Source organism: Poromitra crassiceps, assembly GCF_964638095.1.
Source record: "Poromitra crassiceps genome assembly, chromosome: 10".
Taxonomy (NCBI): domain Eukaryota; kingdom Metazoa; phylum Chordata; class Actinopteri; order Beryciformes; family Melamphaidae; genus Poromitra; species Poromitra crassiceps.
The window spans coordinates 7,704,202-7,731,775 of NC_139631.1; the positions used below are offsets into that span (position 1 = coordinate 7,704,202).

General features: G+C 43.2%; 1 protein-coding gene across 1 annotated transcript in view; it reads right to left on the bottom strand.

Moving 5' to 3' along the window:
• Positions 1–3,503: 3,503 nt before the first annotated feature.
• The window catches only part of bmp2k (BMP2 inducible kinase), a 74,746-nt gene continuing 50,675 nt past the window's right edge, over positions 3,504–27,574 (bottom strand). The window contains exons 8-16 of the mRNA XM_083644858.1: positions 26,371–26,474; positions 26,112–26,191; positions 24,573–24,721; positions 24,209–24,387; positions 23,907–24,047; positions 21,803–22,095; positions 20,525–20,733; positions 19,536–19,748; positions 3,504–6,876 (exon numbers count right to left, since the gene is read on the bottom strand). Coding sequence (XP_083500984.1) covers positions 5,384–6,876; positions 19,536–19,748; positions 20,525–20,733; positions 21,803–22,095; positions 23,907–24,047; positions 24,209–24,387; positions 24,573–24,721; positions 26,112–26,191; positions 26,371–26,474 — 2,861 coding nt within the window. The 3' untranslated portion in view covers positions 3,504–5,383. The remainder of the gene's footprint in view (positions 6,877–19,535; positions 19,749–20,524; positions 20,734–21,802; positions 22,096–23,906; positions 24,048–24,208; positions 24,388–24,572; positions 24,722–26,111; positions 26,192–26,370; positions 26,475–27,574) is intronic.

A 27,574-nucleotide genomic window follows, 5' to 3' on the forward strand; every position in this document is an offset into this window, starting at 1 on the left:
CTGGAGTCGCTCAGCATAACATTCATCTGACATGATGACAGCTGCTGATGGATTTCAGAATTTTTAAAAGTGTTTTAAATAATACTTTTTTTTTTTAAGAATAATTGTGATTTCTGCATTTTGCCTCTATTTGGTTAGGGCGGTATGTAGACAAGAAAGGTAGAAAGAGAGAGGGGGGGGGGGATCACATGCCACAAAGGACCATGGGTCAGATTCAGAACCCGGGCCGGCCACGGGAAGGACTAAGCCTGGTGGCTCTACCAGGTGAGCCACCATACATTTTCTGTTCCTATGGTTACAGGGAGCTACAGGGTATCCCAGCATGCACTAGGTCTGGGTGGAAGGCAGGGACAGGTGTCATTCACACCTGCGAGCGGTTCAGAGTCTCCGTTCCACCTGACTGGTCCGGCATGTGTTTTGGATGTGGGAGGAAACCGGGCCGGGAATCAAACCTGTGAGGTGACGGTGTCAAGTCTCCCCACTGTTTTAACCAGGCAAGTATCATATTTTAGAATAGAACTGGACGTGTTCAGAATGTACTGGCCTGTGATTGGTGGTCACAGTTGATCACCGCCAACAAACCACTGAGGCTCTGCAGACCAAATTTAGAATGACATCAAAATATTTCAAGGCAACATTTCTGTTCATCTGTGTCCAAATCACAGCTGAGAGCTCCTCAACAAAATCCCTCAAATCATCAGTGTTGTCAGGTGCAGTGAAGTAGCAGTCCAATCCTTCATGAGAGATCCTATGTTTTTTTTTTATAAGTGCCTGTGTTTTGCACATCATGTAGCAGGTTTTAATGTAATGCCGATTTTATTAAACTCTTATCAGTAATTCTTTTATGGTTTAGAAACCAGTGGTTCTCAACCTGATCATGAAAAAAAATCTATTTGAATATACAAATGTATTCTGTTTTTAATCTTTGTAAAAAAAAATGAAAATAATGTCTTGTTCTTTGAAGACAAATTACAGCCTCGAGAATTCTTCTAATAATGAGTCAAGTAAAATGTCCTGAAAAGGGAAAAAACAAACAAACATTAGCTGTTAAAATTCACCGTTCTGCACAGTAACACACCTCGGGGGTTGTGAGCAATCAAGTTTGTTTTTGAGATGTTGCAAATTAAAGTGGTTGAGAGCCACTGTTCGACATTTTAGTCATTATATTGAAAATGTCATTAAAAGCCACTCATGGCTGCCCCATGGTAAGACTATAGGGTTATTCCAGTTTTTTCTCAAATAAGCTAAACAACATTGGACATAATTAAGGTTTCAATACAAACCAAAAATATAGATCCATAAAACTCAGAACTTTTTCTAATCACTTTTTTTTATGCCACATGTACGGTTTCTCTGTTGTTTTTGTTCTTAAGTTATTGTGTGATGTTGCTCAGAAGTCGAGCTAAGTTTAGAGTGAGATGAACTGTAACTCGACATAATCGTGTGTTTCTTTCTGTTGAGGACGTTAACATAGGTACTGCAAAGAGTCCTGAGCTGCAGTATGTGAGTACCTGGACTAACCAGACATTTATTTACGCTACTATGACGCCCTGTTTTCAGAGGACAATTGTTTTTTGGAGCCGGTCCCGTGTTTCCACCGGAACACCGTGGTGTGTTTGCACCAGAAAACGGTGGTGCTACGCTTTTTTGCCCCAGACTAACCTGGACTCTGTCTGATCCTCTTCTCTCCAGTCAGCCTGGACTCACCTTCTGTCTGTGTACAAATACTGTGCTCAGATTCATAATGCTGACTACTAGTATTTAAGAGATTCAGATTTTTCAGAGATTATTTAAAAAGGGTTCCCTCGTATTTTCATGGATACAATTTCAAACGTTTCCATGACTTTTCAAGGATCCTTAGAATGTCCATGTAATGTGAGGTGGTGACTCTGAATCAATACCAGAAATGATTACTACACTGGACAAACAGGACACCTCTTTATATTGGATTTTAGTGCTTTACAATCACTGTCACATTACATGGAAGCTATTGAAATAAAACATGAATTTTCCACACAGATATTAACATAAAATACAAGAAGCACTATAATCCAATATAAGAAGGTGTGTCTTATTTGTCCAATTACACACACAACAAGACACACAACACTCAACAAAATTCCATGACTTTTCCATAACTAAAGATTTTGCTAATTCTATGACTTTTCCAGGCCTGGAAAACGAGACGTTCGAATTCCTTGACTTTTCCAGGTTTTCAAAGACACTGGAAACCTGAATAACTGTCCTTGGCCTGAAAATTGGGTCTGTAATTTTTTGTATTTTTCAAGTCCCCCCCTTTTTTTAAATACTGCAAAAATGAAGCAGAAAAGCTGCCTCCTCATGCACTGCAGTTCATATCGCGATGGCAATATGAATTTTTCTCAGTATTGTGTGCAGTCTTATGATCTATTGTCGATTTAAAAACTGCTTTTGCTGCCTTGCCTAAGAGCATCCACAGTAACTTCTTCAGCCCGTTTAGGGTGATCATGTGCAATGGTAAAGTAATGCCAACTGTATTTTAATGGTTTCATTCCATAACGCTATGCATCCATCTTGGAAAGGGAGAGGAAGCCTGGCATATATACAGTATATATGTGTACAGTATATATATGTGTGTGTATGAGGCTGCATTCTCTTATGTCACTAATTTGTAATGGTCTTAACATGGCTAAGGACTTAAATAATGTCCCAACCTGCTTTACTGTATTCTAGCCAGCACTCCTGTCATTCGTTTAGGTGTTGATCTCATTTTGGAATGAAAGTAATTTGTGTAGTGTGCTATTTAAAGCTTGTAAGTTTTAGATGAATGAAAGTCATTTGTGTAGTGTGCTATTTAAAGCTTGCAAGTTTTAGATGAATGAAAGTCATTTGTGTAGTGTGCTATTTAAAGCTTGTAAGTTTTAGATGGAGACAAATGTTATCTGGTGTTATTATGACTTAAGATGGACTCTACTTCTTGTTGTTCTGTATTTATACTCTTCCTCGTGGAGCTGGTGTGTGTGTGAGTTATGCTTTCTAGAAACACTGTTTTTCCAATGAGCTTTGAGAGAAATGTCAGTCAAGTGGCCCAACAAGTCTCATTTTGTAGCAGCTCCGTTTCTGACAAATTTTGTATGTTGACTTTTATGACATGAGTGTTGAACTTTTAATAAAATCAACCATGTATTGTTAAAACAAGGCTAGATCTAATTTCAAAATGCTCTGAGAAGGAGCTGCGTTTCTTGCATATCCTTGTTCCAGTCACATTGCTGCATGTCGTCGTTCCTGTCCTCATTTCTGATTGGCTATACCGCACCGCCGCGTCCCACCCAAAGGCTGAAAGGCTTCCTTGGATTGGCATGCAGCAGACGTCACTCAACAGGAGTGGAACCTAAATTGGTGACCAGATCGGCATGTAAATCGGGGTGGACATAGCCAGATGTAGGCCCACGCTGTTCAGTGCCGGCTTTGGTTTTTAAATGATACTTGAGACGTTTAAAAACTGCATTGAGATGAATCTTTTTTTATTGCATCAAACAGCAGAATAGAATGATAATACAATAAAAGATTTACCCTTTTGGGGGGGGGGGGGGGTATGATGGAAAATGGTTGTATCAAATGGTTCCATTGGTGAAAACACAGCGACCTGCAGTTTTACTCCAAATGAATGTGCCAGTGGTTTGTAAATGCAGTGCTTAAGGCCATCTAGTATAGAACACAAAGAACTAGACCGAGTCTGAACATCTGACTCGGAGACAAGACAGTGGAAGAATTCAATGCTGGAAAGTGCGTTCATCCAGACACGTAACCCGATTTCAAATCACACTGATTTCTCAGAGGGTTCATCCAGACACGTGACCCGATTTCAAAACGCACTGATTTCTCAGAGGGTACTGAACAGTTTCCTTTTGAGTCCAATACTTCCCTTCCCCCTGAGAGGAAAGATTGCTGTTTTTAACAAATGCTGCAAATCTCATTCATCCATTTTGGAAATGAATGAAATCGCATGTTGAGAGACTGGAGTGCACTTAAGTTAAGTTAAGTGCACTTAAGTTGCTGAGAGAATAGCAGTACAGCTTGTAAGTGAAATGTTTTGCAGGGGTCAAAATTCTTAAAACACAAACCCTAGCTAGTGATTCAATGTGGCTTCTGCATTTTATGCCTTCCTTATTTCTAATAGAATGTGTTGAGTTATAACTTTAAAAAAAACCTAACGGTACTTTACACACAGGTTTACTGCAAAAAACAAAACATAGAAAACAGTTAAGAGCCTAAATTAAAAACTCCCAATTAACAGATCCACCTTTTTATAGGAAGTACAAAAGAAAAATTAATCCCTTCTAGTATTCCAAGTGTAATGCAACACAAATCACAGCCACATTTGCTGCCTCAAGACTACTGTAAAATTATGCATAGAGAAAGGTCCAATAAGAATGAAATAAAGTGGTTAAGAACTACTACTCCTGACACAAGGGGGCAGTGCTGAGCCGCTCGTGCCGTGGTTTCCGAGGTACTGTGCAGCAAGGCGGAGCCATGCTCAGGTAAGGCTTTATGGTGCTAACAAGAAATCGTATCGGTCGATCAGAAGGCAGAGGCCATAAACTATGAATAGCTTTTTGCAGCGAGTCAAGCAGTCAAAACATTGAGCAAGCTTATAATCACAGTACGATCGTGAGTGGATTTAATTTTCCATATCTCTCCTGGTTCAAACGTCTCTACAAGCGTTACGATGCAGCATAAGAGGCCTCTCAGCATAACGGGTACAGGCGAGAGAGATGCATACGGAGAGCCAGAGCCTGGAATGACTCACCCATCATACTCCACAGGATTTACCTTTTGTTATTCAAACCGTGTGACATATTAAAATGTTCTTAGGAAGCGTTGGGGGACTTTGTTAGCTTGTCCTTCTGTGTTTGGTTGAAAATATTACTCACTATAAGAGTACTGCAGGGATGATGTATTTTTCTGGAGGTCAATGGGGGTTTTGTACGGGGATTTTGGTTAGATGCCTGAAATACTGTAAGGTATGTGGTTAACAAATGTTTATGAAACTGAGACCTTTGTGTGTTCAGCAAGACGAGCTTCACAAATGAACACCGCTTTTATGACTTTTGAAGATCACCGAAAATCGGGAATGCCCGAAAACACTTCAAGTATCATGAAAGTGGTGTTCATCTGTGAAGATTGTCTTGCTGAACAAAAAGGTTTCAGTTTCATAAACTTGAGTTAACCACAGACCTTATTTCAGACATCTAACCAAAATCCCCAAACAAAAACCCCATTGACTTCCAGATGAGGGAACCCAGCACGATGCTAACGTCTGGGTTTTAGGAGTCATCCCTGCAGCACGATGCTTCAGCTGTGGCTGTTTTGACTGATTGACATTGAAGACGGGACGAGATGGTCACTGCTTTGAAGGGAAAGGCGCAGCTCCGAAGGGATCGAGCTCCACCTGCTGTGTGGACTGCTGCTGCTGCTGCTGCTGCTGTGGTCCGTCGTGGTCCACGAGTTCTGTGAAGGGTACCGCCCCGAAATCATCCATGTCGCCGCCTTCTCCGAGCACGCCATGAAGAGAACCTGTCCAGGACTTGCCATTGGTCGAGTTCATGTCGCTCTTGCTGTCGCCAAGGCTTTGATACTGGCTGTGGCGGCCACCGTCTGGGGGATGGAAGGGTTTGGCGCCGAAGGGGTCCAACAGGGGGTCGTCCACAGGTAGAGAAGCTCCTTTGTCTTTTCCCTCAGCCATGGTGATGTCAACACTGATGTTCTCTTTAGAGTCCGAGGTGCTGAGGAACTCGTTGCTGCTCTGCGAGTCTCTCCGCCCGACCTTCTTGTGCCTGCGAACTCGCTCTGGCGTGCGGAAGGCGGGCTTGTTGCTCTTGCGGCCCCCGGTCGGCGTACCATGGTGACGTTTGCCGTTGCTGCCCCCGGTGGCCGCCTCTTGCTTGGTTTTTCTCTGCCGTGAAGACAGCTTCTGGAGGCTGCGCTGCTTTAGCCTTTGCTGCTGCGGGCTGGCCTCCTCGAAGGGCTGCCGGAAGATGTCCTCTGCACTTCTGGAGGTGGTGGGAGGTGGTGCAGTGGGGCCCGGCTGGAATGGAGAGAAGCCGAAAATGTCGATGCCGTCGGGGGAGATCGGTGGGGTTTGGCCCATGGGAACGTCGCTGCCGCCCTTGCCCGGCTTGGAGAGGTTACGGCTGAATGGCGCTTTGGTGAAAACATCAAACTCCTCCATGGCTTGCTGCTCGTAGCTGACTTGTCTGAAAGGCGCTTTGGCGAAGATGTCCGTGCTTTCTGGAGGCCCAGTGGGGGACGTCCCCCCGAGGAAAGGGATAGCACCGAAAACATCCACAGCGTCGTCAGTCAGTGGCGCTCTCGCACCTCCGCTGGGAGAGTCAGGAGGGGTGATCAGGGTCATGTCGGAGGCCCCTCGAGGACTCCTGCAGGCAGCTGCTTTGCCACCTGCCAGTTTCTTTGAGCGACCTTTGACCCTGTTGGGGTCACAGTCGGAATCAGAGCTGTGCTTGTCATCCTCTTCCTCGGCCTCTTCTTCGGAGTCCATGAGCAGCGGCCTCTGTCCCAGGTTCTCTGGCTCGGTGTCGTCTCCGTGTTCGCTGTTCAGGCCTTCGTCCTCCTCGGGCTCCTCGTCCTCACTGCTTTTAGGGGAAGGAGGGTCAGACTCAAAGTCGCTGTCTGACTCCTCCCCCGCTCTCTTTTTGCTGGGTCTGTGCTCCTTGGAGGCCGCTGGCTGTGGCTCCTCTGAGGGGGCGGGGCTGGTGGCGGGGGCGGGGCTGGTGGCGGGGGTGTTGGGGGCGGTGGAGGGGGCGGGGGTGTTGGAGGGGGCGGGGGCAAAAACAGTAACTTCCTCATTAGTCTGGTCAGTCTTCGTCTCATTGGCGCCTGCAGAAACAAGCCATAAACACAACTGTTATAGAAATAGCACAATATGCATCTTGTAAGGGATGCACGATATATATGAGCAATCATATTGGTATCGGCCGATGTTAGTAATTTTTTAAAATAACGGTATCGGTCCGATGAGAAAAATAACAGCAATGTTAATATGGGTTATCGTATCGGCCACATTTTTCATATTGAGAGGAAACAATGCGATAAATGTATGATTTATCGCATTTTATGATAAGAAATACTTTTTCAAATTCAGTGTTTACACGTGTTTTTCAGTATGTACAAAATGTGATTATCCTAGAAACTTGTTTTTATACAGATTATATCGACATCGATTATCGGTATCGGCACATCATATCGGTATCGGTACATCCTCACTTGTAATATTCTGTGATACCTGAATCTGCATTTCAAGTTCTGATTCCAGACCACTTCAACCTCTAAGCATTTCTACATCTCAACGACTCCGGGGAAAACGCCGGCACATATGCACGAGCAGCATGGCGATAAAAAGAAAATCCCAATTCAAAGTCTGGTTAATATCAAGGGTTTAAATATATGTATTAAAAAAATGCAAGTGAAAGGAGGAGCATCGTAATGCCAGAAGTTGATTGTAAGATTGTTTTTCTTCCGTAACAACGTCTCTTAGTTCTTTTAACTTCTGTAATACAAAGATGTGGCATTAGTGAAATCTGGAATACTCGATTCATATTTGGAGAGTCCTTCATGACAAAACAGCAAAAAACAAATCCCAACAGTTTGTCCAACACTGAAGCAGAAGGAGAATCAGTAAAGTCATATGGTGCAGAAGCTGCTCTGTCTGACCCTGCAGCAAGATTAAGAGGTGGAACACATGCGATTGTTAAGAATCACTGATTTTGCTTTTAAATTCTAAATCTCCAAGTGAAAAGATTTAAGATCTCATTCATTTCCTTCAGTCTGTAAAGAAAAGTATAGCTTTGTTCAGCAAATACCACTCCTTACTATTGGATTTCTTTCAAACTCATAAGACATATTTGGCATCTGATGAAAAGGCAACATTGGCACCTCTGGCAGATTGGTATCATCGTGATTTAGAAGTGAGTCTAATTAGCAGCTGGAGAGTCTCCAATATTAATTTTAATATTTTTTTTTTTGCCATACACACTCACTGTGCTGTATGAGCCAGCTTATTAGTGGAAGCAATGCATAAGAAAGCATAGCAGAGCCCCCCTGCTGTGCACACAGAAATGGAAACCTCTCGTCTTAAAGCATCCAAACTGGCAGGACGTGAGCACACGCTCGCCAAAAGCATTGTTGATTAAAAGAAGGGCAGCGATAAAAGAGGAAGAGAGAAATTCTCCCAATACAAAATCATACTCATCATCATCGTACTCAGTATCTGTCTGATCGACCCAACGTGTAAACACATGATCACATCCACCTCCCACAACAGGCAGTTCCACTACAATGGGACATCTATAATCATACTCTCTCTCTCCCCCCACCTTTCATGTCTGCCTACTGTCCTATGTTCTCTAAACCCCAGCCTGTCTCTCCCGGTAAGTTCAGAAAATGACATCTCTTTACTGTAATGCAGCCTTTAAAACCAGGAAAACACAACACTTATGCCCTATTACGATATCCAAAATCTAAGACGATATCTCTAGTCTCATGAAAAATAGGAAACCGCACACTCTGGCTCAGATGCAAAGATTTAAAAATTCTTTGACGTTTTGGCCAGGTGGTCATGTTCACATGACTATGATTTGTTTTCTATAGTATAGAGTATCGTACTGAGTTGACCATATATTATCATTTGTGTTATTAAATTTAAAATCTTTGCATCTGAGCCAGAGTTTGCGGTTTCCTCTTTGTCATTTGATTTTTTCTCCGTCACCAGCAGCACCTCACTGAGATTCCACGGTGTGCGTTTTCTTTACTCTAACAATATCTAGTTTCATATCATGATATCCATATCCTATCCATTACTATTCATATCTCAGTTGTAGGGCCTATCCTTACTTGTTTGATTAGCCTACCTGCACTACTTAATTAAAAATGTTTTATGAAACAAGTGCTGTTTTTCCCCCCATTGTTTGGCAGACAAGAAAGAAATGGTTTAAAATCCAAACGGTAACATGTAACATGTTAGATAACATGTTAGGTAACATGTATGTTAGATTCTGACAATGTGTGCGATTAAGTTTCCAAATAATTCCCAGAAGATTGTAGCTCGGTACTTCAATTAACACCAAACCCAGACAAGTTCAATGTGCAGCATTTTATTATAATATTAATGTATACATTTATTTGTATCTATTTTTTGTTTGTTGTTTTTTGTTTGTTGTTGTTTTTTCATCCCGGTGGCTCACCTGGAAGAGAGCGTACCACAAAGGCTTAAGTCCTTCGTGCGGCCGACCCAGCAGTCGACCTGGGTTCAAATCCGACCCGTGGTCCTTTGACGCATGTCATCCCCTCTCTCTCCCCCCACCTTTCATGTCTGCCTACTGTCCTATCTATCTATCTATCTATCTATCTATCTATCTATCTATCTATCTATATCTATCCATCTAACAATGCTCTCTAAACCCCAGCCTGTCTCTCCTGCAGTGCATGCTGGTCTCTCTTTCAAACCCAGGCCCGGCGTTGGAGGCGGGCCAGACCTGCCCATTTCCTGTCTTTGCCCGGCCAGATAATGTGTATACTGTAACTGAATCAAATACATGCCATATAGGCTATTTTATGATTGACATACATTTAGACCTATCACAAATCAGGACGTGCGAGCTTTCAAGCAAGTAGATGGGTGGGCAGACTGAGCTTGAATGCAGTAATCAGCCTGATAACTGACACCTGCTGCTCAGAGAGGAACCTGCTGAATGTTTTGACACTCAGTCCTGATTGAGGAGGTGTGTTCTGGTGGGAAAGTGACCTCTGTGCATAACCCTCTATACTGCTGTGCTGCTTGTGCCACAGAATTTGTTTGTTTAAACAAAATGGACATCAGAAAGTTTTTAAAAGTCCAGGAGAAAACATCAAGCCAGCAAGGCCAGCGTCGTCAAGAAAGTGCTGCAGTTGTGGACCGTGTAGAACCTACAGACGACGCTACAGCAGCTAGCCAGGGTGAGTAGACTATTTTCATGTTACTGTATTTATCTTTTCTGCTGTTCAGAGGTCAGTTAGTGTTGTTGGACAAGCCTATAATTCTGCTGTTGTTCTCTCATGCTGTTTATCTGTGTGCCTTGCACAAAACACAGTGCTGTTGATTGATTGTGCGCCGTCACTGTGTGCCTTTTATATAATGTTGATCATCATGCTGTGTTCTTAATTTGGGCATATTTGCGCCGCTGTGCGCTTTTACTCATGTTTCATGTTGGGTTGTTGATTTGGGCATATATGCTGTGTTGTTTTGGGCATATTTTCGCGGCTGTGTGCTTTTACGCAGCAATACTGTTGATCAGTGTTGATTTGTTTTTATGCGTGCGGTGTGTGGGTTTGCAATGCTGTAATCATGCTCTTGCTTGCTGTTGTGTTTGTGCTTATTTACATGCGCCTGCAATGCTAGTGAGTGAGCTAGTCATTCAAAATGAGATATTCCCCTCTGCACCTTCCTCTCAGCTCTGGTTGATGGACATGGTCTCAGTTAGATGTATGGAGAGAGACTCAGGCTCCTGAGGACCAACTCACTGAAGAAATGTTCAACTATCATGGGACCCGTTCCTGGCCCGTTACTTATAAGACAAAAACACCAAACAACGAAATTTACCCAAAATGCCCACCCAAATTTTCTCAGTGTTTTAGGATGGATTTTTTTCCCTTGAAGTACCAGGTAGGACTGGATGGGGGCAGTATTCAGCAGATTAAAAAACAAAAGCCACCTATCACAGGTCTACCTTGAAAATGCATCCATGATGAGTTTGAGGTAATGATATACTAATCCTTCTACTTTGATTAAGCTGTCTTCCAATGAGTCGTGCAAATCTGATGACACAGCTTAGACAGAAGCAACCAGTGAGGGATGCAGTTCTAGATCATCAGACTAATTGTTTAGGTTTTCCAATCAAGCTGGGTCCTTTTTGAAAACAGCTTTTGAGTAGAAAGAAACTGTCATACTGTAGTATATAGCCAGGCAAAAATAGGTTAAAATGCATGTATGAGCTATATTATGTAAGAAAAAGCTCACAAAACCATTCATAATCATTACACAAGTTCCATTTAGTACCTTCTGGGAGTTTAAAAAAATACATTATTTAGTGCAGTAAAGATTTTCAACCAAAATCAAAATATATACTATCTCCCTCCCCAGTTGTATCACTCATTTAGACATGTAGTGTCAAAGGACATGGATGGACTTGGCATTTACATGAATGTCTTTACAATGTTGTTGAGGTGGGACAGCCATGGCCTCGCCTGCACTGTATTCCATAACAGTGTTTACTGTCTGTGTTGTTTTGGAGCTCAGTATTGATCATCTTGTCTTGTTACAGGTGCTGAAACCAAACACAAATGTCCACATTGTGGAAAGCGTTTGTAGCCGTATTCAAATCAGCGACAGTGAATTTTCAGCGTCAAACTTGTTTGCCAGCATTCGATGAAGTACCGTAACTGTTAGGACTGGAGCTGGGCGATTATAACAATATCATGATATCAAACTAGGCATCAGCTGGGATTTAGGTTTTTCGTAATATTGAGAAATAACATCAATGTTACTTCTTCCTGGTCTTAACGGCTGTGTTACAGTAAAGTGATGCAATTTTCTGAATTTATCAGCTGATTCTGGCTGAGAAAATGTAACAATGATTGACTTTACCTGCACATCACCTCCGCATCACTTATTCTTACTAATTTTCAACATTTTCCTGTGTGAACACTCATCCCCAAAATAGTGTCCAATTATTGATATCGAGGTATTCGGTCTAAAATAGTTATATTTGATTTTGGAACATCGCCCGGCCCTTGACAGGACTTTTCAGGACGGTGCAGGCACCACCTTGGTTTTGGTGAAGCACAGAGTAGCTTTAATATTCCACACTCGTGTTTGTTGAGGGTCAACATTACGCTGTGTTATGGTTTGTTTTGGTTGACTTTTGTTTGCTGAAGTGGTTTGATTGTAGCCTGGGATGTGTTCAATCTGTTCTGTGCACCGTGTTTCCTCTAAACAGTTTGCAACGGTGCAGTTTGTAGTCTCTGGTATCGTGGGCGTGTCAGAGGTTTACCCAATCAGCAGTGACGTGTATATAAACCCCACCATTAGAGGCCGTGCGCACCGTGGATCCAAGAGATGGCTGCAACACAGGGGCCCCGTTCCAATACCCATACTTCCATACTATTTAGTAGGCAAAAAAAGAATTAGTATGTCCCAATACATAGTATGTCAGATGCAGTATGCCAAGAGTACCAGGATGTTGTACTACATCAGCTCCTATTTCGGAGTATGCATCGATGCATGCTTTGTCAGCCAATCTTCCCCACAATCCTTTGCGCAGCAGGAAGTTACATCTTCTTCTTCTTCTAATGTTTTATGGCGGTTGGCAAACAACTTTTTGTGCATTACCGCCACCTACTGGAGTTACGTCGCACTGACTGAGCTGCGTGTTCATGAATGAGATAATTAACTTTAAGAAAGCCTTGAAATATGTTAAAACCAAACAAGCATAGAGTGTGTACCAAAACATGCATATCTTGATTCCTGTTTAGAACTCTGACTTAATGTCTTTGCTTTATTTATTTTATTTTGTTTATTTGATTGTCTGTTCCAATTTTGTAAATGTTTAGTCTGAATTTTTTGTATAATGTACTGTTTGTTACTGCCAGACTTTGTTTATTGAAAAAAAAAAAAAAAAAAAAATGTGGCGCTGCGAACGTCGGCGGAAGTGAGCAAGAGGTCGGAGTTCAGGAAGCTCACGTGACGACAGATGTAGTGTGTCCCAATAGTATGCATTTTGCATGCATGCTGCACACTACAATCCATACTATGTGAGGGCAGCGGCAGTACATACTACAAGAAAGAAGTACAAGTATGGGTATTGGAACGCAGCCAGGGTGTTCAAAGCACCGCCGTTTCCGTTGAAATAAACTGCTACGTGTTGGTGGGGCTGCTGAACTCAACCCTGGTCAAACCATCCTGATCACATGACCTCACATTCTGTTTTGCCCTACAACGATTTCCTGAAGTTAGAATGTAACCAGGCCAATCAAAGTTGCGACACTGATTGGCTGAAGGGGTTGTCTGTCAAGGCAGGTACTCCCGCCCACTGAAATCATCGTTCAGTGGGTGGATGGAAGTCCAGACTGAGACATGGAGCGAATCAGAATGTGAGGTCATGTCATGTGATCAGGATGCTTTGCCCAGGCCAGTGTGGTTGCAGGACAGAGAAAAGACAGAGACAGCCATATGACAACAGGAACATCTTGCTCATGTGGAGTGTTGGTGGGAGACCCTAAAGCCAGGACACACCACCTCCCCCCGCCTTTACTGCTACTTTAGAGAGCCATCAAAAAAAGAACCAAAAATGTGTATTGCTTTTGAACGTTGCTTTTATTTATCAGTAACATTCTATAAAGAAATACATTCACACTCACAGTATGATACAAGACCATTTACATAGTCTGTTGCAAAAACAGAAGATATTAGACAACTTATTCAGCTAAAGGTTGTATACTTTCTGCAGAAGTACCAGGAATTGCTGATATCTAGTACAACTAAAAACTTGTTTATGAACAGCCGTGACATTCTTCAACCGACACTTCTAATGAACATAAATTAAAAAATAAAAAAAGTTCCCAAAGATTTAGTGATGTGATGTGCAGCCTGTACTGCCTCAGAATGATATAGATTTAGTGATGTGATGTGCAGCCTGTACTGCCTCAGAATGATATAAAGCTGAGAAAATGCTTCGAGAGGGGAAACCAAACCCCAAATAACAAAAAAGAAAACAATGAACAGAGAACTTGCAAATGTAAACAACACAACATATTCAAAATCTATATTTGAAAAGCATTTAATTTACATGGTCTTGACCATCCCTGTTGGGATAATATTTCACGTTTTCTTGCACTTAAAAAAAAAAAACTTAAAGTGCAATAAATGGCTCTGGTTGTCCCTTTCACTTTTTTGTTGATTTATTTTTTTAATATATATATATATATAAGAAAAACATTGGCTTTGATGGTGCGCCTTTCCAAACTAGATCCATCCACCAATACACATGAACAAGATGTTTCTGAGTATGGCTGTCTTACTACATGAACAAGATGTTTCTGAGTATGGCTGTCTTACTACATGAACAAGATGTTTCTGAGTATGGCTGTCTTACTACATGAACAAGATGTTTCTGAGTATGGCTGTCTTACTACATGAACAAGATGTTTCTGAGTATGGCTGTCTTACTACATGAACAAGATGTTTCTGAGTATGGCTGTCTTACTACATGAACAAGATGTTTCTGAGTATGGCTGTCTTACTACATGAACAAGATGTTTCTGAGTATGGCTGTCTTACTACATGAACAAGATGTTTCTGAGTATGGCTGTCTTACTACATGAACAAGATGTTTCTGAGTATGGCTGTCTTACTACATGAAAATGAAAAGAAACAAACAAAAGTGAGATGAAGCCGTTCATAGAGTCCCAGTAAAAACAGGCAGGCGGTGGAATGAGAGGGGGGGAAATGACGTGATACAGAGCAAAATACTTTTTTCTAATATCAACTATTCATTCCAAACTTACCTTATGCAAATACACAAATCTGGTTTGACCAGTTATAGTACATCTGTACAAAAATGTGCATGTTTTCCGTCTATATGGATGACTAAGATGGATAACTGTCTCACTTGCTGTAAAAGGCATCACGACACCAGCACAGTGAGGGTTAGCGAGCATACAGCCCTGTAGGATTGTATGGTCCATGGTCCATAAAACACTTCAAAATGTGGGCCATTTTGAAGGGAATCACCTCCACGCCCTCTGATCAAGCATTCCTCCCAGTCTACATTTTGCACCATTTCCATGTTTACACTGTGTGTTGTTGACCGGGTGTGTTCAGAGTCACGTTACCATGGTTAGGAAGACCAAATGTTTATGAAACTCCTAAATTTACCAGACAATTTTTTTTTTTAATTTTCTAGAATAAAACTGGTTCCCTGCTAGCGGTCTGGCTGGTACAGCAGACTAAATCACCAGCAACAGCCAAACTTCACATCAGGGAATTGGGGAAATTATGTTCAATTCTACTCGATAACCCGTAATTTTGCAGCAAAACGTAATCGGAGCAGAAAATCAAAGTAAAAAACAAAAACAAAGAGTCCTGTCAACATTGTTGACCAGTCAAATGAAAACGCCAAACAAAGGCACTTGTATATCTAAGCAACAAATTAAATGGCAGCCTAATTACTTCCAACATAAAGGCTTGGAATGCTAAAAGAACATGTTGTTTAATTGCAATTGAAAGAACATTTAAATTAAAAAGTGCATTCAGACCGCAAACAACTACACTGTTGTCAAACGATGGTTTTGAGCCAGCTTGCTTGTTAGCTGGTTGCTAGTTGTAGCACACGTTGCCATGACACCAGACCAGACTTTTAGATCTACAAACATTTCTCAGAGGCAGAGATAATCGCCATGGTTCAGTTACACCTCAGTGGGCGGAGCCAAAGAACTACAGTTTAGTATAGTTACCCCGATCAATGGGAGCAATCGGCTTAAGGCAATAATTAATTTTATTATTATGATGTTGACATGGTTCAAAGTAACGTGATTTCTCTAATAACGTGGATTCATTTCATAATCGGTGCACCACTCACTCCACTGCTCCATGTTGTTTAATTGTCAACACAACATCCAGGTTACCATGGTGACCAACATGCAGTTTGAAACAACATCCAGGTTACCATGGTGACCAACATGCAGTTTGAAACATCCAGGTTACCATGGTGACCAACATGCAGTTTGAAACAACATCCAGGTTACCATGGTGACCAACATGCAGTTTGAAACAACATCCAGGTTACCATGGTGACCAACATGCAGTTTGAAACAACATCCAGGTTACCATGGTGACCAACATGCAGTTTGAAACATCCAGGTTACCATGGTGACCAACATGCAGTTTGAAACAACATCCAGGTTACCATGGTGACCAACATGCAGTTTGAAACATCCAGGTTACCATGGTGACCAACATGCAGTTTGAAACAACATCCAGGTTACCATGGTGACCAACATGCAGTTTGAAACAACATCCAGGTTACCATGGTGACCAACATGCAGTTTGAAACAACATCCAGGTTACCATGGTGACCAACATGCAGTTTGAAACAACATCCAGGTTACCATGGTGACCAACATGCAGTTTGAAACAACATCCAGGTTACCATGGTGACCAACATGCAGTTTGAAACAACATCCAGGTTACCATGGTGACCAACATGCAGTTTGAAACAACATCCAGGTTACCATGGTGACCAACATGCAGTTTGAAACAACATCCAGGTTACCATGGTGACCAACATGGAGTTTGAAAAGCCCACAGAAATCCAAGGAGTTGAAGTGCCCTGATGAATGGGGAAATCAAGCAGAAATCTAGATAAAGATAATCAGATAAAGATTAGATCAGAATTTCAATCACAGGTTAAGATTGAGTTAATGCATTTATATTTACCTACACTAAGATGTCACCACATCAAATTGTATATTAAAATTGTATATAAAACTTTTCAGCTAATCAACTGTAGACTAATGATAAAAAGAACAACACTAGCCATTAGGGGCTGGGTATCGTTCTGCTCATGGACATTTAACGCAACCAGTGAGAATATGTCTGCCTCTGAAAATGTTTCGTATTACCAAATCTTCACTCGATGGGCAATATCGCCCAAAATTTCAGCTGCAGCCAATCATTTTGTGCTGCCACTGGACGACATCGTCTATCGTTTCTCTGATGGTAGAAAGCCAACGGGCTTCTTTCTGCTGAAAACAGGCAGTGTGTCTGCACAGAAAGAGACGCGTAGCAACCAAACAAGTCAACTGACACACTGATGGCACAGACACAGGAAGCTAATGGGGCCGATCAAAAATTAGTTTGGAAATTTTCTCATGCCAGCCTTTTGGAATGACACCCAGACCCAACACAGAGGGGTTACCATGTTGGGCGTTACACCCAGACCCAACACAGAGGGGTTACCATGTTGGGCGTTACACCCAGACCCAACACAGAGGGGTTACCATGTTGGGCGTTACACTCGGTACAAAAGTCCTTTCCATCTGGTTGCATTTGGTTATTTTTCTCTCCTTTTTTGTTTTGGTTGTTTCTCAAATAAATTTCACTCAAATATAATCGTATACTGAGTAAGTAACAAGTGAAGACAATGAAATATTTCCACACTTACATTCAAGTGCTTTGAGGGTTATATTGCATTGTTATCTTGCCATTTTCTAAGCTCTACTGTAGCCACTGTACTTTATGTATGTGTATGTATGTATGTATGTACGGTACTGTATTACGCCTGTGTGTAAGGACACAAGAGATGGTTTCACTTTAGCAAAAAAAGCATCCTATTCTCCTTTCACGCTAAAAAATATCTACGTGTTTTAGTGTCGATACCATTTATCATTAAATATATCCTATACGTTACAAATAGCATTTCTAAACTGCCTATCAAAACAGTTACCGATTCACATTTAAGGAGCAGGAAGTACATAGGCACAAAAGCTTATTGCTGCCACCAATGTAATATACGTAGTTAAAGGAACACTCCGCCCATTTTCAACCAGATTTGTATCATTAAAACATCAGTAGTATATCAGAAAACTGTAAACTGTTTTGAAGTCTGTCATTTAATTTGACAGTTATTGAGTGTTAAAGTGTGGACCAGTGACATCACTGGTCCACACTAACTCAAATTAATAACTCATTAACTCAAATCAACTCTCAATAACTGTCAAACTATTCATCATTCATCTAGTTTGACAGTTATTGAGAGTTGATTTGAGTTAATGAGTTATTCATTTGAGTTAGTGTGGACCACACTTTAACACTCAATAACTGTCAAATTGAATGAGACTTCAAAACAGTTTACAGTTTTCTGATATACTACTGATGTTTTAATGATGCAAAGCTGGTTGAAAATGGGCAGAGTGTTCCTTTAAGAGAAATACTGCTTTCATATTCACATTTTTTATACCAAGGTTATGTCTGTGATGGGGATAAACTGCATGCATCTGATTGATTGATTGATTAATTAATCCTAGATGAGCGCTAATAAACAAGTTGATATCGGGGTGGTTGTTGAAATCGGCCTCCGTGGTAAAGTGCGCAGTCCGAGCGACGGCATCTGAGGCTCCATCACAACTAAATAAAAACACGTACGTCGTTTTTTGGAGGCATAATTTCATTGCGGTTTCATTCATGGCCAAGGGAGGACTGCGATATATCACTGTAAACAACTGGCACAAAGCCAGAGCGTTGGAAGTTTCTTTTTCAATTGCAGATTATAAGTACCATGTTTCCACCCGTCATTTGTGTCATCATGATTCCTATGCTGTTCTTGCTCTGACGGGTTTCTCATTAAGCTCTTCTTCTTCTACATATTGTTGCTATCAGCACCGACAGAACAGCAGCTTCTTCCTGCTGCTGCAGGACTCAGGACTCGGACAAGTTGGAAAGTTTTGCTCTCGTAACAGAACGCATGCCATTTGGTGCACTTTTTCCCCCCATAAAAGCACATTACCATGAGCACATACACTGTTAACATGGCTGGTCCCAGTGGGAATCAAACCCCCAACCCTGACAGTGATGGGGCCTCGCTCTACCTGTTGATCTGCATTAGGGACTGGAACCCCCAACCCCCCCTTAGTGCCTTGCTCTACCTGTTCACCGACACAGGAAACCCAAAACACACCTTCCAACTAATACATGTGAAAGTGTGGTTGATTACACTAATCAATTTTGTGGGTAAACGAGGCAGTTGGGAATAATAGGGCTGCACTATCCAGACTATCATTATCGGCCAATATCAGCTTTAAAAGGCAATATCGGGATTGGTCTAATATAATTTTTACTGCCAATATATTGAGTAATTGTGGATTTTGTTTTCTTTTTGTGTGTCAAAAAAACACACAAACGACTTGATTATCTGACGATAGGCATGTTTGAAAAGTTTACGTTGTTTTGCACCTGTATTTGTACTTTGTACTAAAATTCTTACAGAAATGCATATTGGTATATGGGTGGGAAAGTATTGGTGTCGGCCTAAGAAAACCAACGTATCGTAGTGATTCATCACTACCAGGCCCTGGACTACAAAAAAAGCCAATTCACAAAGTGTTTACCAGTTCGTCTGAGCCTCAACTCTGCACCAGCTAACTCCTCAGACAACCACATCTATCCAAGAAGATCAGTGACCTTTACTCATCTCATAACAATTCATGCCGGTAACAGAAGCACAAGAACTGGCTACCTGACCATGGAAAACAGAACTAAGCATATGAGTGACCATTGGTTTTTTTGGGCCCCACTTTGGGGGTTGTGTGGCATAGGAGTTCCTGACAGAAGTCAGCTAGGTACAGAAGAGGAGGACAGGGGGCCAAAGCGGGGGAGGGTGGGGGCCAGAGAAGGGGGAGGTGGCTCCACAGTGTTGGGTCGTCATGGGGGAGACTCCTCTAAGACTTGCCTGCGCTGGCCACGAACGGGGCGGAGCCAAACAGGTCCTCGGGTAGGAGGGGCTTGGCGGAGGCGGCCAGCGCCCGGTCCATTTCCACGCTGGCCGATCTCTCCACCGGCTTGTCTGGAAACAGAGGAGATCTCTCCACTGGCTTGTCTGGAAACAGAGGAGATCTCTCCACTGGCTTGTCTGGAAACAGAGGAGATCTCTCCACTGGCTTGTCTGGAAACAGGAGGAGGAGCCAAGACGGAAACTCATTAAACATCTGGACCCATGACAGTGACACCATCCCAAATGTTCTCATACAGAAACATCAAGCCAGGGAGCCCATTTAAAAACATGGATTCAAGGTAAATGGATTCCTCTGTTGCAGAAATCAGATTTTTTTTATCGTATCAATGGCAAGTGCTTATTTAGCATTTCTGGAAATAATTTAGTTTTGACCCATTTCCACAACTAATAGATATAAAATAATATAGATAATAATAATAAATCTGTTGACTTCTTCAGACAGCCTAAGTCAAAATATTAATCTGTTGACTTCTTCAGAGGACAGCCTAAGTCAAAATATTAATCTGTTGACTTCTTCAGAGGACAGCCTAAGACTTCTTCAGAGGAGAGCCTAAGACTTCTTCAGAGGAGAGCCTAAGACTTCTTCAGAGGAGAGCCTAAGACTTCTTCAGAGGAGAGCCTAAGACTTCTTCAGGGACAGCCTAAGACTTCTTCAGGGACAGCCTAAGACTTATTCAGGGACAGCCTAAGACTTCTTCAGGGACAGCCTAAGACTTCTTCAGGGACAGCCTAAGACTTCTTCAGGGACAGCCTAAGACTTCTTCAGGGACAGCCTAAGACTTCTTCAGGGACAGCCTAAGACTTATTCAGGGACAGCCTAAGACTTATTCAGGGACAGCCTAAGACTTATTCAGGGACAGCCTAAGTCAAAATATTCACTTTTCACTAAACGCTTCAGTGAGGAAGTAAGGAAAGCGGTCACTTGCTTGCTCTGAGCATGTCGAACTCGCGGTCGATCAGTTCCTCCTCGGTCAGCTTAGAGAAGTTGTCCTCTCCGAAGGGGTTCCAGCGCGACATGTCTGGGGGGTTGCTGACTGCACTGTTGCAGGTCTGGGAGGGCGGGGTCAACCCATCTGTGCTGAGGAGAGGGTTTCTACAGGGCAGGGTCATCCCATCTGTGCCAAGCAGAGGGTTTCTACAGTGGAGAGAGAAAGACAACACCACCCTGTCCTGGTTAGAGCGAGGCTTCAGAACACACTGTTGGCAAAGTAGTTTGGCTGCATGATTATGGATACAGTTCAAATCCAGCAAGGCAAGTCCAGGGAAAAGTCCTGTGATTTAAGGAGGTTTGTCTTAAGTGCGTATGCTCAGAAATCATAAACAAACAGAATCCAACAAGAACCTTCACACCGATCAAAAATAAGAAATCCAAGAGAGGCCAAATGATGCAAAAAGGACTGATATTTAACCCATTGATACCTGATGCAGCATTTGTGTGTGTATCCCTTTAAGACCGTGAACCGCGTGTCTTAAAGGGATACACACACAAATGAGGGATATACACGCAAATGCTGCTTCAGGTATCAATGGGTTAAAAGTGCATTTTTGAACCATCCTGTATATAAATATTCTTATTGGCTTGGTGCGGATGCCATGGGTGGATTTGAGGAGGGTCGGGGGGGAAATCCTGTATTGCATAATGAAACCTTTTCAAAAACACCACTGATTTAATGCTTGATCTGTAGGGATGTATTATATCCCGATACTAAAATTTGTATCGCGGGGCACATTTTTTAAAATGTTATCTGCATTTTATTCTGCTGTAATAATCCCAATCATAATTTCTCAAGCTCTCCATCCAAATTATTTACATTTTGTAATGACATGATTACATTTTTTAAGTTCAGTTTTTAAATTCACTTTCTTTTTTGCTGGGAACTAGCTTCTGCTATACGCTCTGTATGCATCGCATCAGATACTTTTCTGTTTTGACTTGTTGAAATGAACGAATGTGACTATGTGAACTGCATTGTCCCTGTTAAATAAATGATAAATAAAATAAAATAAATGCCAGAACGATTTGTGTCTCAGAAATAAACATAATTCTGTGTATCGTATGATCTGGTATCGATTTGACAGACGTCAAATGCATTACTCTGCATCTGCCGTCAAATGCATTACTCTGCCAGAACCTGAACAGGTTATGATGGTGGTGTGATGGCAGTGCTGGGGGGGGCGTGGAGGGGGTTGTTAGAGGACATTACCTGGGGTTAGTGAAGGGGGGGTCCACAGGAGAGGCCCCCCCCATCGGGCCACTGCTTGGCCCGGTCCCAGCCCCGGGTGTGGTGGTGTTATAGGAACCCAGGGGGACCTGGAACTCGAGAGGGGGGGTGAGATAGGGCAGAGGCTGCTGCTGCTGTGGCTGCGGATGGTGTGGATGATGCTGTTGATGCTGTTGTTGCGGTTGATGCTGTTGTTGTTGATGTTGTTGATGTTGTTGTTGTTGATGTTGTTGTTGCTGCTGCTGCTGGACAAAAGCCTGTTGGTACTGGTGCAGCTGTTAGGGAAGGAAGAGAGGCAGAAGAGGAGGAAGGGGATGAGGGAAGGACCACTGACATCATGGCACCGCACAATGACAACCAGATGATGAGATGCTGTTAAGACACCGAGTCTGGATTGGAAAGCTGGGGAGACGCTGGTGGAGGAGGGAGGGAGGGAGGGAGAGAGGGAGAGAGGGAGGGAGGGAGGGAGGAGGGAGGGAGGGAGGGAGGGAGGGAGGGAGGGAGGAGGGAGGGAGGGAGAGAGGGAGAGAGGGAGGGAGGAGGGAGGGAGGGAGAGAGGGAGGGAGGAGGGAGGGAGGGAGGAGGGAGGGAGAGAGGGAGAGAGGGAGGGAGGGAGGGAGGAGGGAGGGAGGGAGGGAGGAGGGAGGGAGGGAGGAGGGAGGGAGGGAGGGAGGGGGGAGGGAGGGAGGGAGGGAGGGAGGGGTGGAGGAGGGAGGGAGGGAGGGAGGGAGGGTGGGGATTGGGAATGCAAGTTACACAAGTTGTAATCTCTCAAGACAGATTTCCCATTTGTATGAAAATCTGTCGGCATGGTGGAAGAAAATCTGGATAATAGCGCTCCGACTACTAGCGCAAACGCTCGGTAAAATTAGCATAAAGAGGCACGGCCTCGTGCCGGCAGTGATTCGGTCTATAAACTATTGTTATTGATCGGCTTTTCACTGTGTCTGACATGTTTGTTTATGCTCTATTCCTCTTATTTCATGCTTTTAACCATGTTTTATTTTGTATTTTTCCCGTGTCTTCATTTTGCGGTCGATGATCTACCTACCAGTATTATTGCACTTTATGCATTTTGCCCCTATGTTATGGTTTGATTGTGTATCACATGTGAGGGGGATTGTATCTCCTCCTGTCCTCTTGTGTTCCGTGTGAGCTCACTAAACCAAATTCATATCAACCATGTTGAATGGCAATAAAGTATTGAAACTTGAAACTACCTTTCTCCATTTATGGCTATAATGCGTAAAGCATTTATTACACACAGTTTATATGTGGATTTTAAGCACTAAATAAAGTTGACTCGACGCCATCGGAGCACATTTCAAGTGTGCCGTTGCTCCCCGGTCGTCCTCTTTCACAGCGAGCAGCAGCTGTACGGAGGTACACTCCAAAGGGACGGGAGCTTTTCCTCGTCGAGCCTCCTGGGAGACGAGGAGTAAGTCGCTGCAAATTGCCTCATATGTCACGACGCCACGCAGACGACTTCACCCTCTGTTGCGTCCCCTCGTGGCTTCGCTCGGACCAGATTGCCTCTGAAATTAAACAGATGGTAACGTGTTCGCCGGGAAACGAGCTAAAAATGACACCGCCCTAACGCTGGGTATTTGGAGGGACCTGTGTTTGCATGTATTTCGATGCGGTACGTACTGTAGGTACGTAAACGCCGGTCTTAAGGATATTTGGACAGTGTTCATAGGAAGTTTGAGCGTCTGTTTCCAACACGGCTTGGAACAGAAGCGAGGTGACTCGCTGAAGAAGACTGGGTGCCAGTGTTTGGTACAGTAGTCTACTACTACAGGACAGTTTCAGGCTGCTTGGCACAGAAGTGAGGTGACTCTGAGTCTCTGAGACATGCTTGTGAACTAGGACGATACAAATAAACGACTTGACAGTCAATCAGGTGTGTCCAAACTTTTGACTGGTAGTATAATTATATTAAATTTGGTGGATCATTTTACAGAGCCTTACAGAACCATGAGTGTGTACGTTTTTAGCACGGCCAGGTGAACGTTGTGGTTCAGGAATCAAACTCCAACCGTGGCAACATTAGTGCCTTGCTCATACTTGCGGCGGGGGAACTGACCAGGGCTGCGTACTGAGCCTGGGCCTGAGCCTGAGCCACCTGCTGCTGGTACATGGGCTGCATCATCATCTGCTGCTGCTGCTGCTGGAGCAGCGCCTGCTGCTGCTGCAGCGCCAGGGACGCCTGCACCGCCTGCTGGTACTGAGGAAGAGGAAGAGCAGGACATGTTCCAGGGTTAAAGGTCAAGGCTCATTTATGATGCTTTGCATACCTGCTCCATCCCATTTTCTTTGCCAGGACTCAAACTACAGTACGTGTGTATTTTACAAGGGGCCACCTGTGTGTCAGAGTAGCGTTGGTACCTGGAGGTATTGTAGTTGCTGTGCGTTGATGTGTTGTTGCTGTACTGCTTGTTGCTGCTGCAGCTGTTGCAGACGCAGGTCTCCAGGCTGCAGCTGCTGCAGGACTCGGTGCTGCTGGCTGCTGGCCGGAGGCTGCGACTGCACGGCGGGCTGAGCAGAGCCGGACACTGGGGTGGGCGCTGGGAGGAGGACACACACCGATTAAATAATGTCATTTATTTTGTTTGTGTACGAAACTTGAATTTGTTTAGGAATATGCTTGTAAGGCGCGAGGCATGTGAACTAGGTGCCTTATAAGGTGTTGTGGGCTGGGTATCTTCAGTGGCATAAATGTATTAATAGCACCACACGATCAGATCTGTACCTTTCTGGCCGTTACTGACAGGTGCTGAAGGCGCGGTCATCTTAACAGGGGTGACGGTGTTGGCGATAGGCAGGACGTTGCTGTTGGCCGCCTTGGGCCTCTGTCTCGGGGCAATGGATGTCTCCGTCGGGCCCACAGAGTCTGTTATTCTGGGGAAAAAGTAGCCAAGAGTTTTGGTTTGATTTTCTTTCACCAATAACTGACTGTCCGTAATCACACCGCGCTGACACAATGTACATAGAGACTGTCTGTAATCACACTGCGCTGACACAATGTACATAGAGGGATGAATGTGTAAACTTAGAGGAGTGAGATCGTGCTATCTCTTATATGACCAAATGACACAACATTCATTCATTATATTCCTTTCATATTTATTTATATTAACATACATGTGGTGAATAAAATGATTCTGAGCACGGGAAAATCCACTGCAATCTATGTGCTGCCATTAGACTTTAGATTCTAAAGTCAATTAGACATTTCATTTTCATGTTTAACACGTTCACTGCCAATGACGTGTTAATACGTCAAAAAAATGAAAAAAAAAAATTTGACCGTGGGATGTGCATCTAACCCTTTTACATCTCTTATATAAATATTGGAGCCACCGAACGTGTACAACCCATTCCACCGACCCACTAAGTGGCGACAGTGCTCTCCCAGACTAGAAAAAGCAGAGCCAAAACTGCAGGGGAACGCGCGATGAAACCATTCTCATACTGTAGAATGGATTGGCGAAAACGCTTTCGCTGTCGCGCTGATTGCTGGCGGTGAGGGATTGCAAATTTGCATAATAGATTACGGGTGGAACACACTTTGAAACACGCAGCATAAATAAGACCAGAATCGCAAAAGCTTCATCAAAGCTCTCAACCGAAACTCCAAGAAACGAGCGAGCCCATCCAGACTTGCCCAGTGGCCGCCAGCAGTCAGGCACAGCAGCAAAGCAGTGAGCCTGGTGACGCGAGGTTACAGCAGCAACAGAAACGAGCTTGTGACACGCCCGCTGCAGCCAAGAAGAACACACACGGAGGGAGGAGTTTGAAGGAGAGGGGTGTTTCCTGCTGTTATGGAGGAAATTACTGTTCAAAACTATTGTTTAGATGTCTGACGTCTTACTGATGCCAAAAATGAATGGTTAAAGTGACTGTTCTATCGAATTTCACAAAAAGCCATTTATCTCAGAATAAATTTTCAGATGCTGAAACCATGCTGTATTCAAGTGCTAATGCCTACATAACTACTAACTCTACAAACTAACTCTTTTAGACAGAGAAAGCACACATTCTATTAGTTCTTTTTAGATATTTTGTGTTCACAAAATCTTAGCAGAAAATAATCCTCAGGTCTTGAAAGATGAGCCAGAATCCTCAAAAAACCCCTCTGGCAGAAGCTACCTACAGTAAAAAAAAAACAGCTGGCAGTGAATGTGTTAAAAGAATAATCTGCATCTTCTAAAGTTGGGACGATGCTGATTTATCTATACTAGTCCCAGGTTTGAAATGATCAAAGAGAAAAGGCGGTGTCAGCGGGTACCTGGCTTTCGTCTGACTCTTCCTAGCAGCCACCTCGCTGGCCGTTAGTGGCTCTGGGAGCGACGTGGGGAGAGGAGAGCTCTACAGAGAGAGGAGGGAGGAGACCACAAATCATGTTATCATGAGGAAACAAAGAAGTGAGCTCTACAGAGGGAGGGAGGCGACCACAAATCATGTTATCACCAGGAAACAAAGCAAACAAATTCAATCATTTAAAGATATGAGCGGACATGTTGATTTCAAAGCCCCCAGTGACTTACAAAGAGATTTGGCACTGGACAGTCTTTTCCAGCTAACTTGAAGGCAAAGTAGGACACCTGGTAGATGTCTGGTCTCTTCTCCTGGTCCGGCTCGAGCATATATCCTGGACGAGACAGAAGAAAGTCATGATGCATGGTTGGAAAAACAAGAGCTAATGTGGGTGACCTGCATCCTTTTGTTTGGCCACTTGGTGGAGCTGTTGGTCAAATAATCACAGTGGGACACATTGTACTTGTCCAAAAAGTCAGGATCCACCCCACTTTGATAAGCAGAAGGAGGCATTTGGAGAAGTGGAACCAGTTGAAAACAGTCATTCGACTGACTGCCCATGGTTGCTTCATACAGTCTGAAGTAATTTAGACACACATCATGTGTGTCATATGATATGACAGCTAAACTGTCACGGGGTTGTGAGGAACACAGCAGAAAGGACATTTTCAAAATACACAGCAAAACAGCATGTAAGGAATTACGCTTGAGGGTGTGAATTTACAGTTGACAACAGTAAATAAGACATGAAACACAACAAAAAAGAAACTGTTCTGAATCAACTCTTACAGTACTGTTTCTGCAAACCCATAGCGTAACCGTGGGCAACGTAATTAATAGCTGTAATTGGACTTACAGTCGTGCCTGAAGTCATGTTCCATCACGTGGTAAAAAATTATGTCTAACAAAAACAAACTCAGATATCACGCAGTCAACTGCTGTTTTGCTGCAGGCAATTAGTTTGCCACATGGAATCCACATCTTCTGTCTTTCATTATAGTCAGATATTAGCAGTTAAAAGGCACACTAACCAGCTCATCATGTTAACACATTGAGTGCCAGCCGTTTTTTCAATCCTGTAGGTAAGTTGTGCCAGGTTTTTTTTTGAGGATTCTGGCTCATTTTACAAGAGCCGAGGATTCTTTTCTGTTAAGACTTCGTGAACACCAATCATCTAAAAAGAACTAATAGAATGTGTGCTTTCTCTGTCTAAAAGAGTTAGTTTGCAGAGTTAGTAGTTATGTAGATATTAGCCGTTGAGTACAGCATGGTTTCAGAGATTTTCAGAGAGTTTAGAGATAAATGGATTTTTAGAACCACCTCACGTGCCTGTGATTATGGGTGCCCTTGGGCAAGTCTGTATACTGTATTGTGTGTGTGTGTGTGTGTGTGTGTGTGTGTGTGTGTGTGTGTGTGTGTGTGTGTGTGTGTGTG